General features: G+C 35.6%; 3 protein-coding genes across 4 annotated transcripts; all 3 read right to left on the bottom strand.

Moving 5' to 3' along the window:
- Positions 1 to 604: 604 nt before the first annotated feature.
- LOC108193947 (U-box domain-containing protein 21) lies at positions 605 to 2,215 on the bottom strand. The gene has a single exon (XM_017360805.2). It carries the CDS (start codon positions 2,084 to 2,086, stop codon positions 752 to 754), a length of 1,335 nt encoding a protein of 444 aa, XP_017216294.1. The 5' UTR covers positions 2,087 to 2,215; the 3' UTR covers positions 605 to 751.
- A 2,558-nt stretch (positions 2,216 to 4,773) lies between these two features.
- On the bottom strand, positions 4,774 to 6,760 carry LOC108195594 (uncharacterized). Its single transcript, XM_017362573.2, has 3 exons — positions 5,851 to 6,760; positions 5,221 to 5,540; positions 4,774 to 5,144 (listed from the first exon to the last, which is right to left on the bottom strand). The coding sequence occupies exons 1-3, from the start codon at positions 6,724 to 6,726 to the stop codon at positions 4,973 to 4,975; spliced, it is 1,368 nt and encodes a 455-aa protein (XP_017218062.1). The 5' UTR covers positions 6,727 to 6,760; the 3' UTR covers positions 4,774 to 4,972.
- Positions 6,761 to 8,562: 1,802 nt separating this feature from the next.
- Positions 8,563 to 16,245, bottom strand: LOC108196198 (histidine kinase 4). Of its 2 annotated transcripts, XM_017363370.2 has the most exons (12): positions 15,893 to 16,245; positions 14,576 to 14,942; positions 14,260 to 14,493; positions 13,947 to 14,116; positions 12,848 to 13,066; positions 12,549 to 12,735; positions 12,395 to 12,446; positions 12,074 to 12,303; positions 11,790 to 11,888; positions 10,931 to 11,634; positions 10,356 to 10,856; positions 8,563 to 9,165 (listed from the first exon to the last, which is right to left on the bottom strand). In XM_017363370.2, exons 2-12 carry the CDS (start codon positions 14,903 to 14,905, stop codon positions 8,901 to 8,903), a joined length of 2,991 nt encoding a protein of 996 aa, XP_017218859.1. In that variant the 5' UTR covers positions 14,906 to 14,942; positions 15,893 to 16,245; the 3' UTR covers positions 8,563 to 8,900. The 2 variants fall into 2 exon arrangements, with proteins under 2 accessions (XP_017218859.1, XP_017218860.1); XM_017363371.2 differs by lacking the exon at positions 15,893 to 16,245 and having other exon boundaries at positions 14,260 to 14,498; positions 14,576 to 14,717.
- Positions 16,246 to 16,796: the final 551 nt, after the last annotated feature.

Genomic DNA, 16,796 nt, shown 5'->3' with positions numbered 1-16,796 from the left:
GAAAATAATCTATTTAGTCCGTATAATCATCATTTTAATGTTTCCAAATTATAAATTACAGTGACATACTGTATTTACTTTCCAAAATACTTTTAGAGCGCGTCTGAAAACATGCATTTCATTTCAAATGACGGGATTTGAGTTGTCGTTTCAAATTCTTAGGTTTATATACTAACATTTGAATGTCTGGATTTCAAATGAAATCCAAATTCCCAAACAAACTATTTTATCAAATCCAGAATTTCAAATGAAATCCAAGTTCCAAATGGGCCATTAATGATTTTGAGCAAAAATGGTTGACGAAAATAATTATTTCATCAACACAAGAAGGAAGAAAGTGATGCATCAGCCAGCCATCCCAGCAACCTATTCTGAATTGAAAGATCTACACTTCAGGGTTGATCCATATCATCTTGACGAGGATCCACATATCTAGATATACATGAACACGAAGCCCTGTGAAGTCTAGTCACTAGTAGGATTCATAATCCACTGCCTTAAATCCCTCTTTCCCCGAAAACAAACTAATCGTTATGATTCCTTTTAACGTTAAAATTATCAAGAATCTGTGTTGTGGTTCTAGATCAATTACCTTGAGCAGAACTGAAAAAAATGATGTTGTATAAGTAATGTACTTATAAATTGTGTATAGTTTGTACTTTGTACAAGTAAAAAATCAGTTCTATCAATATGAACCTACGAAAAAATTACATGAGTTCAATGATACGCGCATAATGAGCCTTCTTTTGAATTAAGAAGGGCGCTTGAGATTTTTAAAATCCATCGAATCAATACACTCCTCCAGCTTCTCCCTGTGAAGATTCAACATTTTCAATAAGTCCGTGGCCTTGCCTTTGATCCTGTCACTGCAACCGAACTGCAACAATAGAAGTAGCTTCTGAAAAGCCCCTACTTGAAGAGCTTCAACAATAACTCCTCCATCCTCCCTTTTCTCATTCTTGCTCAGCTTCCAGACGATCGACACTGAGAACTCTGTAGCCAGGTCCGAAACCCGGAGGATCTTCTTGACCAGAACAGGCATTGTTAGTGCATTAGCATAGGCCTTTTCTCTTCCTTGCTTGTACAAACACAAGCCGTCCAAAACACCCAGTGCTTTCTCACATATGCTTTTTTCGCAATCCATGAGCATTTCTAGTAGTCTTTCGACTAACCCCATGTCAGTAAATCTTGTTACAATCTTCTCGACGGATCTACTAGACGATGAAGTCGAAACCATGTAGTAAATTATTATCAGAGAAGCTTTCGTAGTTGTAGTAGAGACAGGCTCTTCGATTAGCTTCACTAGTCCTTCCAAAGACCCTTCAATTTTCGCGAACTCCTCCATTTTCTTCTGATCGGTTGATAAAACATGTTTTAGTACTAATACAGAATTTGTTCGAACCGATAAATCTCCACCGCTTAAAAACCGCACCATGCAATTCAACGAAGAATTTGATCCGAGAAAAGACTTAGCCTCTCCATCTAAAGGCGTCATCATCGAAATAACTAACAAAACCTCCTCCAAAACTAGAGCATTTTTATCAAAATTTGTTTTCGAAAATGTTTCAAACACCGAAGCTAAAACGCCGACTGTCCCATTCGCGACAAAACATCGCTTATTCTTCTCACTTTCCTTAGCCAACCGCTTAATCCTCCCCACCACCTCCCCACACGCGCTGGCCTCCTCTCTTCTACACGCCGCCACGAGCCTCGAAAGCATCTCCGTGACTTGATGCGAGCTCAAGGGGATCCTAGGCGTCGGAATTCTCTCGATTCCATACGACTTATTCACAACGCACCAATCTTGTATCATTTTCCGCAAGGCGTGATTAGGAGTCGGCTCAAGCGTGTTCAAGGCTTGTTTCGTAGTAGGACACGTGTTGTTTCCAGCTTCAATCCACGTCTCAATGCTGCACCGATCGTAAGTTATTCCGCTAGACAAAGTCACGGGGTCTTTCATCAAGTCCAACGAGATTGGGCACCGGAAATGACTCGGAATCGAAATCTCGAAATTCGACAAGTCATCCAAACCGTCTCTCTTGTTCGCTTGCCGAGAAGCTCTCTTCTTTCTCCATGAGGAAATCATATTATTACGAACCTTTGTTTTGTTTTGTTTTGGGTATAAGATAAAGTTGTGTTAGAATGAAATGAGAATATGGTACAATAAAGAGGTTGTGTTAATATATATACGTGAGTTGTGCTAGTTGCCTTACGCGGTTCAAGCAAGGAAACTTGAGCAAGGAGATTACTACAACAAATAAAAATAATGAAAACGTTGTATGGGATTGAACGTTGACCATTGAAAACTTAGAAATGGACCATTTAATTCTCTCCCTCTCGTCGTGAGTTAGAGGAGGGAAGTTTACGCGAATTATAATATTCTTGTAAAATATAATAAATTTTCTTAAAATTACTTTTTCTCTATGTAGAATTTAAACATTTAAATTTTATTTAGAAATAAATGAATAAAATATTTAAATATGTGTTGAATAAATGAAAACGATACATGAGGATGAATGATACTTCCTACGTCCCCCTCAACTGTTTACATTGGGGACGGAAGCTCAGCATGCATTTTAGTTATGTTATAAAATATATTTTGATAAATTATTTTAATTTTTTTTTTGTGAATAAAAATATATAATTTAAATTTTTAAAAGAAAATTGTAAAATTATATGTAATATTCATTCTAAAATGCTGATCGGATACTATAAAAAGTGTAAATAAATGAGAGGAGAGAGAAAGTATTGTATAAAAAACTCAATAAGCATGGAGATCAAAGTTTGACCAAAAATCTTTCGACAAATAAAGAAATGGTCGGTGTGGCGTGGCGAGAGTCAAAGACACACAACGGTTCATATCTTGATCTACTCATTCTTCTTTCTTTTTGTGTCCTGTAGACGCGGACCAAACCTAACACGCCTAGTTTGAATATTTAGCAGGTTACTACAGTATTTTATTCGATATCAGAGGATTATGTTTGATACTCCCTCCGTCCCTCCCATTTCTTATCAAATGAGTTGGGCACGGAGGTTAAGAAATATGTATAAAGTAGTGAAAAAGAGAAAGAAAAGTGGGTGAAATGGTGGGACCCATTGATTTCTAATGTATAAAAAGAAGATAGTGGAGTAAAAGTAGTGTGAAAAGGAAAGAAAAGTGGAGAAGTGGTGGGACCCATTTACTATTTTTGGTAAGTTTTGAAATGTAAAGAATTGGATGGGACACTCCAAAGAAGAAAGTGTAAAGAAATGGAAGGGACGGAGGGAGTATTTTCTACTGGTTTATGGGAGTTGTCTGGTTGTAAACTTGTAATGTAGTGGTGTACCATGACATGTTAGACGTGTGATACCATTTATTAACTCGTGTCTTCTTCTACATTATGATATAAAATAATATAAAATATTGAGCAAAATAATAAACTTTTATGATAGATTTCAGGACTGATAGGAAAAATCAGATAACAAAATAATTTGATATTTAAGTCATCGATTTTATTTTTATTTAGATATTTTTTATGATCAACACGCTCTAATCCATCCACCTTATTTTTTAAATTTGATTGATTATTGATCTAATTTTCTTAGATGAAACATTTTTTTTGGCCCAACCAAAACTTATTGATATCAAAATAATTAATTGAAATTATTCCTAATAATGGCTACCTTTTACAACACGTTTAAAAATTTCAACTGTGGATACCCTTTTGAAAAATCAACCACTGTCTATAAATGGATGAAAATATTGTTTAAGGTCACAACATATCACACCAAAATTTAATGAATCTATTTGAATTAAAAAATATTTGGCTGCATCAACTACTTCCTAGAAATATCGATTTTACAAAGTCATTCCTATTGAATTGAGCGCCAGCTAGTCCAGCAAAGAAAATAGATTATTATAAACTCTTAAGTCTAAATTATGAATGGACCACTGTTAACTGTTAAGAAAACGAATGACATTTGCGTAATTAATACTCCCTCGGTCCTTTTTTAATTGTCATATTTGGGTTTGTGCCGGTAAAATTGACAAAAATTTGACTGAAATTTATTAATATTTTATTAATTGATAAAATATAAAAAATATGTCATCGGAGATAACTTTTAATCTACTTTAAAATATAATTTTTAATTTTTTAAAATAATGAAAAAGTGACCAATAATTCTCAGTCAAAAATTAGTTAATTTGACTAATAAAAATAGAATTGTGACAACTAAAAAAAGATGAAACAGTTGGAACACATAAAATGAAGAAACTAGCAGCCCATTTCTGACTCGGTGCGTACAATTTGAACGGTCGGTCTCCATTTTAGTTTCTTCTATTTTTCTTAATACAAGAGCAAGATTTCCTTCTATCCCTGGTACAGTTGTGCTGAGTGCTGACCATAAACAATTGTCAAATTTGCAATTATTTTCCTTTGCGGTGATATATGCAGCCTGCACGTCGATTTTTTCATTCTTTAAAACCAGATATATTCAACTTTATATATTCTAAAATATAGGTTTAGTGAAAATTGTTGTGCTAGGAAAAGGAATGCTATTGAAAAAGTCATATTATGTTTGGTAATTTATTGATATTTACATATTTTGAATTATAATATTTGAAAAAAATTATATTTGATGACATTTGATATTAAAATCTGTAACAAATTCTCATAAAAATTGAAATATAAATTTTTTAAAGAAATATGATGGTCAAGAACCGCTATACTCTTGGAAAAAACCGTTTTACATTTATCAAATAGTTTTCCAACTATAAAATCATAATACATTAAACTTTTGAAACGTTGATATTTTAAAAGATCAACAACATAATAACGACATCATGAAGTGCAGTGGTGTGCTAGAGCAGGGAGCAACTCCAAAAGAGCATAAGTACCGGAACATAATACATACTTAGTTCATCTGACAGCAAAGAAGGAACTAAATTGGTAGAGTTATACGAACATACGAAAACAATGAAACGATCATGCAACTAAGATGTTTTGCCTGCCTCCAACAGCTTCTTCAAGTTATATAAAGACCTTAATTTTTCTCTGTTGGCTTTGTCCAGCATGTAGCCGAATATGATATTGGCCGCGCTGGGCGTGATTCCTCTGTTCTCTAAATACTTCCTGAATTCCGTTTTCAGGCTGTCGTTCAGTTCACTGCGATTGGATCACACAAAAATGGTCACTATTCATTTCACAATATTGAAACCTCACAAAAAAATATGAGACTCACCTAAAATCAAGCTTATTGGTGTAAACACATTCACCGCTATAAACACTTTCGATTGAATATCCAGTGCCGTATGCAGCACAGTCGAATGCAATGTCGTTCTCCTCGGAGTTAGCACAACGGATTTCAACATGTATTGGCATCCTAAAACTGATGTTCTTATGAAACTGATAGTACTCAGCGGTAATTGGAGTGAAGACAGAAGGTTTGCCGGCTTGGACAATAATATCTTTCGATTTGTACCGCCGTTTCAAAGTTATTGAATCGGACCCTGGGATATCATTCTCCACGTTGAAGGGGAAATCATCCGGAAAGTTTACACCCTACAGATGCGAGATTAAACAGTAGAGTTAAACATAGATACTATACATTGTTTCAAGATATTTTATACGGGTTAAGTTCTAAGAAGACCGTTTTTTTATTGAAAATTTTAAAGACAATATATAAACTACTAGGAGAACATTGCAAAACTTTTTTTATCTAAGGGACCTCAAACAAACAAACATGAATCGACAAAACACTATAGCATAGTACTCCATGAATCGACAAAACACTATAGCATAGTACTCCAGGATTCGACAAAACAAATATGAATGATACTAAATTAATTAAAACATGATACCGATAACAAACCTGGCTAGACACACGACTGAATTCCTCAGCATGCGATATCTCTGATTCGATTTTTTTAAGGAGCGGATCTTTTTCTTTGCAATTAGAAACGGTATCATTATTGTACTCCTCAGCATCACTCTTCTGTAAATTTTCTGTGGTATTCTCATTGTTTCCCTCAATATCACTCTTCGGCATTTCCCCTGAAAAACCACTCGTCTTTTCTGCGAGCTTCTCATTGTTGTCCCCGGTGTCACGAATCCGTATCGCCTCTGAGGCATCACTCATCTTTTCTGCAGCCTTGTCATCCTGACTAATCACAATTTTCGTATTAAAGTGAGTAGCCATGGCCTCAGAGAAATCGCTTATTTTTTCGGTCTTCTTCTCCTTCTCGTCCCTGTTGCACGAAAAATCACTCATATTTTCAACCACTTTTTTCTCTGGATTAATCACAAATCTTGCATTAAAATGAGTAGCCATTGCTTCAGAAAAATCACTCTTCTTCGCGGTCTCTTTCTCATTCGAGTCGCCAACAAAATCATTGCCATCATCTTTATCTCCTGCAACACTCCGTGCATTACATTTTTGAATTGAACTAACCGCTGCACTCAGTAAAATGACTTCTGTTCGCAACGACTCGACGTCCCTACGAAGAGATTTGACACTGCAAATTAAATCCTCAGTAACCGAACTCTGCAAGTACTCATCCGAAACCTCAGGGGAGCTAGAAAAATTTCGGAGAAAGGGTCCAATTAACCGTTTGCTGCATGTTTTCGAGCCGCGATTAATCGTGTCAGGAAAAACTACAGGGATGTGATTAAGAGCAGTCGAGAAGGCGCGGCCACAATGGTGTAGAGAAGGAGAACTTGAGAGGCGAAGTATTCTTGTTAGAGCCATCGAAGAAGAAAAAATGAAAAATGGGATAAGGATTAGAAGAGTTTGATTTATACAAGGAGTTGCTTAATCCTAATAAAACTCAACTATACCTTGGTAACCAAGTTAAATATCTAAAAGATATGCTTCTCATTTGCAAATTTCAATACAGAATGGAAACTAAATCAATCATTTGCAAAGATATCCGTTTGTCGTCCCCGAGTTCTTGGGTTCGATTCTCACATATATCGAATTTAATATAGAACAGATGCTAACGAGTATCATAAAAACATCACTATACAATGATTTTAAATTCTTGAAATATTTTATATCAATATCCAAATAACAAGAGACATCAAATTGTACATAAACAATATTGAAGTCTCGTATAAAAAATGTTCGGATTTTTGACAATCGACGATAATAATTATCCCGCGATTTTGTAAAGGTACGGAATAATTGTTGCTAACAATTACTTGTCAAGGACGACCTCCTGTAAAACATATACCATCATGCCATCATGGTGTGAAGAAGCTAGAGCCACACCTGCAGCTCCATTCTTCAGGTCCATAATTAGGAGACTGGAGCTGCATATCGTTGGTTGGGACTTGAACGGCAACGCATGGCTTGCACTCCCCACATCCGTGATCACAATTTGGTGGTCTTGACCCGAGTCTACTCATCTCTGATCTGTCTGTCTGCTCAAACTACATCAAAATTTATCGTTATCCGACAAAACTATCAAGTAAAGAAAATGCATATGAAATTTATGTTACCCGGGCTGAAATGTCTAAACTAGATATGTGTCCGAGCGTCTAGTCCGACAATATTTTGTGAATTTTACATGTTTTTGGTCTAAGATAAATGTTGGAGCGTTCATATCCATGTCCGAGTGTCGAGTTTCCGACACGGGTACTCGAAGTAAAATAAAGAGTCGGGGGATAACGTTAGATTAAATACACAGAGCTCGAAACTCCCATGCAAATGTATCAAAGAGGCGATCAAGAGTCATACTTGTTCCTTGTGATGCCCAAGTTCTTCAAGAGAGTGCAGGCTTTTCCTCGTGCCTAATCGCGACACTTGATCTGCATACATAAATGTAACAAGTGTGAGTTCAAGAACAAAGTGCCTTAAAGTGATCCACTTAACTTGTTTAGTTACCTTCTTGCTGAGGAGCCTCAGTTTGATCCAAGGGTGAAAAGGGCTGAGCTGCTGTAAAAAACCAACTTGTTATACACAAACAGGCTATGAAATGTGTACAAATTCTTCTCCTCATCATCAATTTATTTTACTGCAGGAACCAAGAGAAATGCTCTTTACCACTCAAACTTCAACTCATAAATATTTGATATATATGGTATATCAAGGATCCTTTATTTAAAAATTATTTTTATTTGCACAAAGCTCAGAAGTTGTCATAATCATGAGATTTCATGAGATCAGTATGCGTGTGCGTGCATAAAATGTTGGAGTGCTTTAATTAGTATAATTCATTTGTTACTCTGATATGTGCTGATATAGACTTCAGAGTATTGAAAAATGAAAACGAAACCAGGATACCCCCAGGACCAAACATCTGTCCCGATAGTAAAGAATTGAGAAGGACAGAGAGAGTCATGTCTACGATAAACATTATTTAAACATTCTACTTGCTTCCAAGGTAAAAGTTGTTGTTAATAACTTAATATGTTATATTTCATGGGAGTTCCAAATTATTACTGATGGTGATATACAAATAATGCAAATTAACTATTTGAAAATGATGTGTTTAAATTAGATAAAAGAGAATATATTGTGTTTGTGTGATGATTCTCAGTTTTTAGTTTTTAGTTTTCACTTTTATGTGCCTTGGCCACGCAGTATTTAAAGAGAATTTATATATACAGTATGGGCATTGCTTTCCAGTACATAACACAGCACAGTGCAAACTGAGCCATGCAATTTAAGATATTGTTCCTAAACCAAACCCCAGAAACCAAACTTCATCATATGATCTTTACATACAGTGAAGACTAATGGTTTCTGTAATAACAGTAGAGGTTTTTAAGTAAACTGGTTAGCAAATAGCCAAATACTATATCCAACCTGCAGACTGACACTCAAAGTTTTCCCACACTGGAGATTAGGCTTCAGCAAAGAACATGCAAAAGATGCTCGGGTAATGTTTCGTTGCAAGGAATCAGGAATGGGAAGTTCTGCTATGAGTCCGATACTGGTTTAGGCTCGAAGAAGATGGCAACAGCCTGATAGAGATTCTCTTCTTCAAATGGCTTTGATACGTAACCATCCATTCCGTTTTTCAGGCACTCGTCATGTGTGGCATGGATAACATCGGCCGTCATGGCTAAAATGGGTAAATGCCATTCTGTAGTTCTTGAAGTTCTATTGGCAGGGGGATATTCACCATTCATCTGCTCATTTGCCTTGCTCTCCAGCATCCTAATGCGACGAGTTGCCTCAAAACTGCAAACAGATGGAATGTGAATATATTGAGACAGTTGATACCTGGGCTGCTAATTCGAATCTTATATTATGAATAGATAGCACAAATTCTGTAAGAACAGTTGTGCTTCCAGACAACTCTAATGACAAAGGTGTAGTACATCTAAGATAGACAGCGCAGTTATGGACTTTGAATTAGTCTTGATAAGGTTTATTTAATATATCTGTAGCTGATATAGTCCATTATGAATAGATGTATATTAGAATTCAAGATGAACATAATAATAGCCTGTGTGGTGATAAAGGCACTGTGGCAAGTTTGTATACGTATACTATTGCAAAGTGGGAAGTACACAATACACAAACTACCATCTTGATGAAACCTTGGTCCTATGAAGATAATTGGGTTGAAAATAATCTAGCGTCTTATTACAGCTTGAAAGATAATATCCTAAATCAAATAAAACTACTTGAGGTCACTAAAACCTTAATTCAGATAAACTATAGACTAGTTTGGATTCTGTAAATGTTTTGATATTCCATTTTGCAGGACCAGTATATATAAGTATATAACAACATGATGAAGATTTAGCAAAAAAATAAATAATACTCCCTCCGTCCCCCTCAATTGTTTACATTGGAGGGGGACACGGAGACCAAGACAATGTGTGAAAAATGAGTAAAGTTTAATGAAAAATGGGTAAAGTGGTGGGACCTACCAATATTTAATAATAGATTTGAGATAGTGGAGGAAAGTAGTGGGTGTAATAGTAGTTTTTATTGTTAAATATGAGATAGTAGAGGAAGATAGTGGCCTAGTGGGTGTAATGATGGGAAAAACTTACTATTTATAGTAACGTAAAGAAATGAGAGGGACATCCCAAAATAGTAACTGTAAACAAATGAGAGGGACAGAGGGAGTATGACTAATGATAGCAAAAGCACTATAATATAACTTTTGCAATCCACTAGTGCTGGAAAGTATACATGAACAATCATATTTATTTAGACCATCTGGATATTGGACATACAATTATACAAGTAAATTAATTATTTTAACGCCATATGGGCATGGGCAGCCTAATCATACTATGATCACCAAATAAGGTTATGTGATATTTTAAAAAGCATCATCAGATATATTTAAATTTCTTAGAATTTTAGATCATTAAGAGAATATAAGAAAATAAGAAACAGAGTTGAGAACAAACCCATCCATTTCTGGCATCTGAATATCCATGAAGCATGCGTCAAAATTGTGTGGAAACTGTAGTAGTGCAAGAGCATCTTTACCGCTCTCAGCACACTCCACATCGGCACCAAACTTCTTCAGGGCACCGGCTGCAACTCTGCGATTCACCCTGTTGTCATCAACCACCAATATTTTCTTGCCGCAAAGCAGACTTCGAAGGAAAGATCCATTGAGCATTTCTTTTCCTTGCGGTTTCTTTCCTGTTCCAAACACCTGCTGAAGACAGGCTGCTACCATGCTAGCCCTCAACGGCTTCATAATCACAGTATCTGCAAAACCTGCTGCTTTTGCTTTATCAAACTCAGCGCTGGTGATATTGGTGGCCAGAAGGATCATCTTAGATAATAAGTTATCATCTCCGTTTTGCTTGCAATTAATCAGTCGTAGATTTAAGAAATCATCTTCACTGGATAACCATGAATCCTTCTCAATCAGAATCATATCTTGCTGCAAACGGTTTCTGCAATAAACCAAAAGTAATGAAACAGGCGGTGATAAAGTTTAAAAATAAGTAGTGTGAAGTTAAAGATTTACCTCGATCTCACAATACCATTTATGCCTGACATTGTGGCTGCTATCTTGATGCTAGCGGCAATTTCTACCAGGATGCCAAGTCTTTTTAAATGATACTTTGTTATCGCAGCTCTAACTGGTCTCTCATCAACTAAAATTGCTTTCAGTCCTTTAAAGGTCGTAGGGAGATCACCAGCTAAGGATTTTTTCATATCACCAGTTGTAATATTTTGGCACCTTCTAAAGACAGCCGTAAACGAAAATGTACTTCCAATTTGCGGACGACTGATGAAGTTTATCTGACCACCCATCAACTCAACTAGACACTTGCTTATACTTAATCCGATACCGGTACCACCATAGTTTCTCGAAGTTGAACTATCCGCCTGCATGAATGGCATGTATACCCGCTCTTGTGCGGGTACAGGGATCCCTATCCCTGTATCCTCAACAGATACCATCAATGTGACATTTTGAAATAATTCATCAGGACCTATCACGTTATTAGAAGCATTGCACATGAACTCTTCATTGGCAATTAATTTCTTAAATGTATCCCAATTATTCCTATCATCAGCAGCTTCACGACCACTCAAAGTACTAAAGTGACTGCTAACTGCACCTTTAAATCCTCTATTCAAAGTTGTGTCAGAACTTGCCCCTAGGACAACTTGTGCATGGTCAGCAAGGTGAACTTGCACGAATATGTGTCCTTTTTCTGTGAACTGCCACAAGGTAGTACTACTAGCAGTCAGATGATATTAAGACATATAATTGGGCAAGCACAAGTCTTGTTACGAATTGGAATATGAAGGAGCAAACTTGATGATATAGTACAAGGTAATGACAAAATTAATAGAGCTTAGAACAGCACACTGACCTTGACAGAGTTTCCCACAAGATTTGTGATCACTTGCCGGAATCTCCCAGGATCTCCGACAACAATATCTGGAACCTTATCAGATACGAACACGGCCAGCTTCATTCCTCATTGGAAAGTACAACATTAGTCTCAGTAAGGCCAACAAATCATTGATATAAGACAAACAAGGAAAAAAATTGTTGGGGGGGGGGGGGGGGGGGGGGGGGTGCAGGGTGCTAAAAATTAAGGCAAACAGTGTAATAAACCGCAGAGAATCAAATTTATCACTGATTAGATCATACCTCAACACCTTGGTGCCTAGACTTTTCAGAGAACAAAGAGAGCACATCATCAAGTATAGCTCGAATATCAAATGGGACTACTTCCAGATTTAACTTTCCAGCTTCGATTTTTGCCCTATCAAGGACTTCATTAATCAAAGCTATCAGTGCCTTTCCACATGCCTGAGCTGTTTGACCATAGTCCCTTTGTGTCGAGCTCAAATCTGTATCAAGAAGCAATGCAAGCATCCCTGCAACAATAACACAAAGGGAGTCCCCAATGTAAGTAACAAAGTTCCTTGTACTTATTTCATGGGACAAAACTAAGGATATAAGCCATACCAAGGATGCCGTTCATTGGAGTTCTGATTTCATGTGATACAGTAGCAAGAAACTAAAATAAGAAAGCCATGGATTATAAAGTCAGCACTCAGAAGTCTAGTCTGAAAAAATGTACTTGATCAAGTTCACATAATTAAGTTGTAGTATGTCCAACCTGGGATTTTGCAACATCGGCAGCTTCTGCTTGCCCTTTTAGTTTCTCCATTTGGTCAAAATCATCCTCAACCTTAACAATGTGAAGCGCTGCACCATATATCATATAGCCGACTAGTAACCCAATTACAAATATTAAGGACGCAGTCGTGATTGCTGTCCATGCTGTCGGTGCCTTCTGAAGATACCTTTGTGCAGGATACAGTAATTCATAAGTAAAACTTTATATCCAGTTTCTTTGTTATAAAGGAAAAAAATCAAAAATATTAACATGAAGCAAAACTGGTTAAATTTGCTTACCGACATATCATTTGGTGTCTTCTAAATGGATCCCCAAAGTCAAGCATGCTTAGACGCTCAAGGGAAATATCACAATCTTGATGTTCACGTCCATACATTACTAGGGGATCTGAAGTATTAGTTATGTCATATACGTTGACTACAATTGCTTGGTTCCGAGAAAGTTGTCCTAGTAGATTTTCAACTAGCGACTCCACATCAAATGCTCCACCAAGGTATCTGTTAGAGCAAGTAACAATTAGCTACAGGAAAATATTCTTCTGACAGAAATCGCCAAGACAGAAGACAAAATCATTACATTTATATCTCGATTTTAATTGAAGACCTTTCAACTAATAGAAAATATTGCAAGACATTTAAAGTTTAACATGATCAATGATGAACAGTAATGTAGCCTCGCATGTCTTATAGTGACTTATTATATGTGTAACCTTCAAATTGTTTTTAATATATCTATTAAAAGTTCCCATTTCCTAGGACATGGGAACTATTAAATGTTTTAAGGAAATGGATGATAAAACTATTTGTATACATAAAACATGGGGGTTCTTTGAGATTGCGACTTGCCGACGAGTATTTGACTGACTCAAGTGAGTGATACAACGGTATTCTATAGATCCAGATATGTTAACTGCAATGTACAAAAGTAGGATTGGCAGTAGAAAATGTGGGTATATATAAAAAAAAGTATAGTAATGTAGGATACTGCAATCAGCAAGACAAAAACATCTACACTCCTTAGCAATCCATTTTTAAGAATCATAAATCCTAATACTTTTTTAATATGCTCATTGTATTTTACAGGAGCTGTATATTTGGTTTTATCACCAGGAGGGTTTCAAAGATTAGATATGACAACAGTTTCTGGAATTGCCCAAGACAAACCTGTAACATAGCAGATACATGATGCAAATTACTTATACTATTTTATAAGAGCTTTAATATTAATTCTTCCATCAGGAATCACATAAATCTGTAAACATTACATAGAGACAAATTAAAAAATATATATATAAAAAAGAAGAGAAACAGTGCATTAAATTCTGTAACACAATATAACAATAAATGTTAAGTGCATAGAAAGAAGTAAATAGAATACCCTGCTGTTGCTTCAATACGTTCTTCCACAGAAGGATTTGGCTCAAGCTTGAATTTGTATACAGGAAACGTTAACACAACCCCAAGATGATGAGAACCCAACAAACGAAATGGCCTTGTAAGAACTGCATTCCCAGTAGACCTAGCCCTTAATATGTTTTCACGATCTTCCTGTAAAAATTGAAGAATTTGGAGTTTGAGAGTAAGCGTCCATTTTGTGATTAATTTCGGATAACATTGCTCGCATGTAATGTGAGAATTTACCCAAAATGCCAAAATTGAACAGATTTAATAAAATATAGCATATGAATTACCTCTCCTGACATCATATCAAGTGACTCAATGTACGAGACAGTTTCTTGAGAGAATATTACAGGGGCATACTCATCTCGCATAGGTGAAGGCTCCCTTTCCATTGTCTTTATTGTCCACCCATGTTGCTTCTCAAATTCATCCCTTTCTGAATTTACAACCCTTTGTGCATATGCAACACCATTTAACAATGGCCTTTCAAAAGCTGTCCTAGCGGTGTATTCTGCAAAAGTTTCCTGCACTACCAGAAAGATTTAGGTAAGTGGCGAAAAATGGGCCAACAGAATCAACAATAGATGACCAAATATAAACCCACACCTGATCAATTGCTGAGGGATTCTTATAATAGTGAAAAGTGGAGACCAAAACAGCAAGCGCATGCACATGATTAACACTGACATTAAATTGATCTTGCAACATTCTAGCCCTTTGATCACACATGCTTACAAGAACTTCTTTCCTTCTTTCTTTGTTTTCAGCATCCATCCTATTATATAGCACTCTACTAGCAAAAACCATAATCATGATCCAGAGCGCTAAAATTTTGGGCAGCCATACTTTGTTTATAAATGTGTACTTTCTCTTTGTTCCAAATGGATCATTCAACCTTACAGCCACCGTATGGTAACCTTGCATCTTCATAGTCATTCCTCTTGTTTTTCCTCCTTTCTTAGGATCATATAAACTGAAAGAAAGATATATTTCTGATTAGGATTTTTTTCAATAACAAAGAAATTTAACATTCAAATTTCATGTAACTACAGAGAAAAAAGGCACATTTATCTATCGATGCAGCATTGTCTTGCGTGAGACTATAATCATCACAAACCTCTAATGATTATGTGCCCAAAGACATGAAATTATTAGTATTAGAAACTAAAGTGTTCTCTTGTTCTCAGTACTCTCTCCCCCTATATATATGCAGGGTCATGTTCTGCTCCAACCCGTATTAGCCTACAAACTCCACAAACCAGCTAACATATCATCGGTCACACTCGAACAATTTAATTTAGTATGCAACAAATATACCCTCACGGTACTACAAATCATCGTTTTTCATAAATAAATATCACAATTTGCAGTTTATAATCTAAATTAATTTGTATTTAACCGAACACCTATATAAAATATACACACCCTACGCAATTCACTATACTATAAACAAAGATTTCTCGATTTCTTTGAGGAACAAGCATGGCTTGCAACTGCTCTCAAAAGATGGACACAACCCAAACTCCAAAAAAAGACTGTCTCTCTCTCTTCTATCAGGGTTTTAACTTTTAATTAAAGGATCACAATTGAATAAAAAACAATTTGGAACCTCCCTAATTATTCACCCTTTCAACAAGCGTGAAGATAAGTTGAACAAAGTCCAGACAACATATAGCACGTTCACTGTGCTCTCTGTTAAAAAATGCTTATGCATTTCTCCATATATTGGTTGTTTAGTCTTTGATCTCACTTAATCACTTGCATTTCTCTCATTTTTCAATCTAGCTTATAAACATCTAAAAGATGCAAACTTTACATGAAATTAAAATCAAGAAATAAACACATTGACCAATAAAGTAAATATCATTAAATCTTCTTGATAAATACAAAGGCAAAAAAACATTAGAAAGATGCTATCTTTACCTCAACTTTTAAAGCAAATTTGAGGGGTTTTGAAGAAATGCTGCTGTACCCTTTTGAAAACATCAAATATTCTCACAAGGGTCTTGCTTATTTCACCTTCTTGTTCACCATTAATGGAGCTTCAGCTAGCTCAAAACTCAAAAAAAGCTTCAATCTTTCACTTTTTTACACAAATGGGTGTGTGTATATATGCAAAACACATGAAATTATGAATCATAAAAAAAGAGCAGCAAGAAAGAAGCTGCTTTCTCTCTCTAAAACCACTACATAAATGGAATTTAGAGAAAGAGTAACAGAGAAAGGGGATAAATTGAGACTAAAAAAAGTGAAAATTGTTTTTTCTTTTGTTTTTGTTTCTGATTACTTTTGTAATTTATATACACTGCAATTTACTATTTTAATTGGTTAAAATAATAGTAACACATCACTATCAAATATCTTTGAGATAATGACTGGCAGACAAGGCGTAGATCTCATTCTCGTAATAATTACTGCAACTTGTAATAATTAATTATGTAATAATTAATTATGTAATTCATCTCTGCCCAATTATATAGCTCCCTGTCATAAACTGTTTAGTAAAATCTTTACATATAATTTGTACCACATAATTTGTCTTATCATCGTGATTAGCGGTTATGTCGATAAGATTTTGAGATCCTTGTTGATGTTCATAGGATGGTTGAATTAAATTTCATTTGATGGGGGACATAAATAGAACTTTTTTCCTGATAAGACTTATACATAGAACATTAATATGCTTTGAATCATGTTGTTGCCGCTCTTAAAATTTCTAGAAATATAGATGAAAATTTTAATGCAGGCGATATATAAAAAGAGATTTTCTAAAGGCACACAATAGTCTCTAACTCCAATAAAAATAGTTACTTTTGATTGGTGGATG

Source organism: Daucus carota, chromosome 7, assembly GCF_001625215.2.
Source record: "Daucus carota subsp. sativus chromosome 7, DH1 v3.0, whole genome shotgun sequence".
In the NCBI taxonomy this organism is placed as follows: Eukaryota; Viridiplantae; Streptophyta; class Magnoliopsida; order Apiales; family Apiaceae; genus Daucus; species Daucus carota.
Note: the sequence above shows the minus strand (reverse complement) of the source record. Positions and strands in the feature narration are given on the sequence as shown.

Bases quoted from the DNA above. Each gene is read 5' to 3' on its own strand.
- LOC108193947 (XM_017360805.2), bottom strand. From the start codon at position 2,086: ATGATTTCCTCATGGAGAAAGAAGAGAGCTTCTCGGCAAGCGAACAAG.
- LOC108195594 (XM_017362573.2), bottom strand. From the start codon at position 6,726: ATGGCTCTAACAAGAATACTTCGCCTCTCAAGTTCTCCTTCTCTACAC. The intron at 5,541-5,850 runs GTTTGTTATCGG...TCGCATCTGTAG, and splicing joins TCAGTCGTGTGTCTAGCCAG to GGTGTAAACTTTCCGGATGA. The intron at 5,145-5,220 runs GTGAGTCTCATA...ATCCAATCGCAG, and splicing joins ACCAATAAGCTTGATTTTAG to TGAACTGAACGACAGCCTGA.
- LOC108196198 (XM_017363370.2), bottom strand. From the start codon at position 14,905: ATGACTATGAAGATGCAAGGTTACCATACGGTGGCTGTAAGGTTGAAT. The intron at 14,117-14,259 runs GTAATTCATATG...CAATTTTTACAG, and splicing joins TTGATATGATGTCAGGAGAG to GAAGATCGTGAAAACATATT. The intron at 9,166-10,355 runs GTTTGTTCTCAA...ATCTGTTTGCAG, and splicing joins CAGATGCCAGAAATGGATGG to TTTTGAGGCAACTCGTCGCA.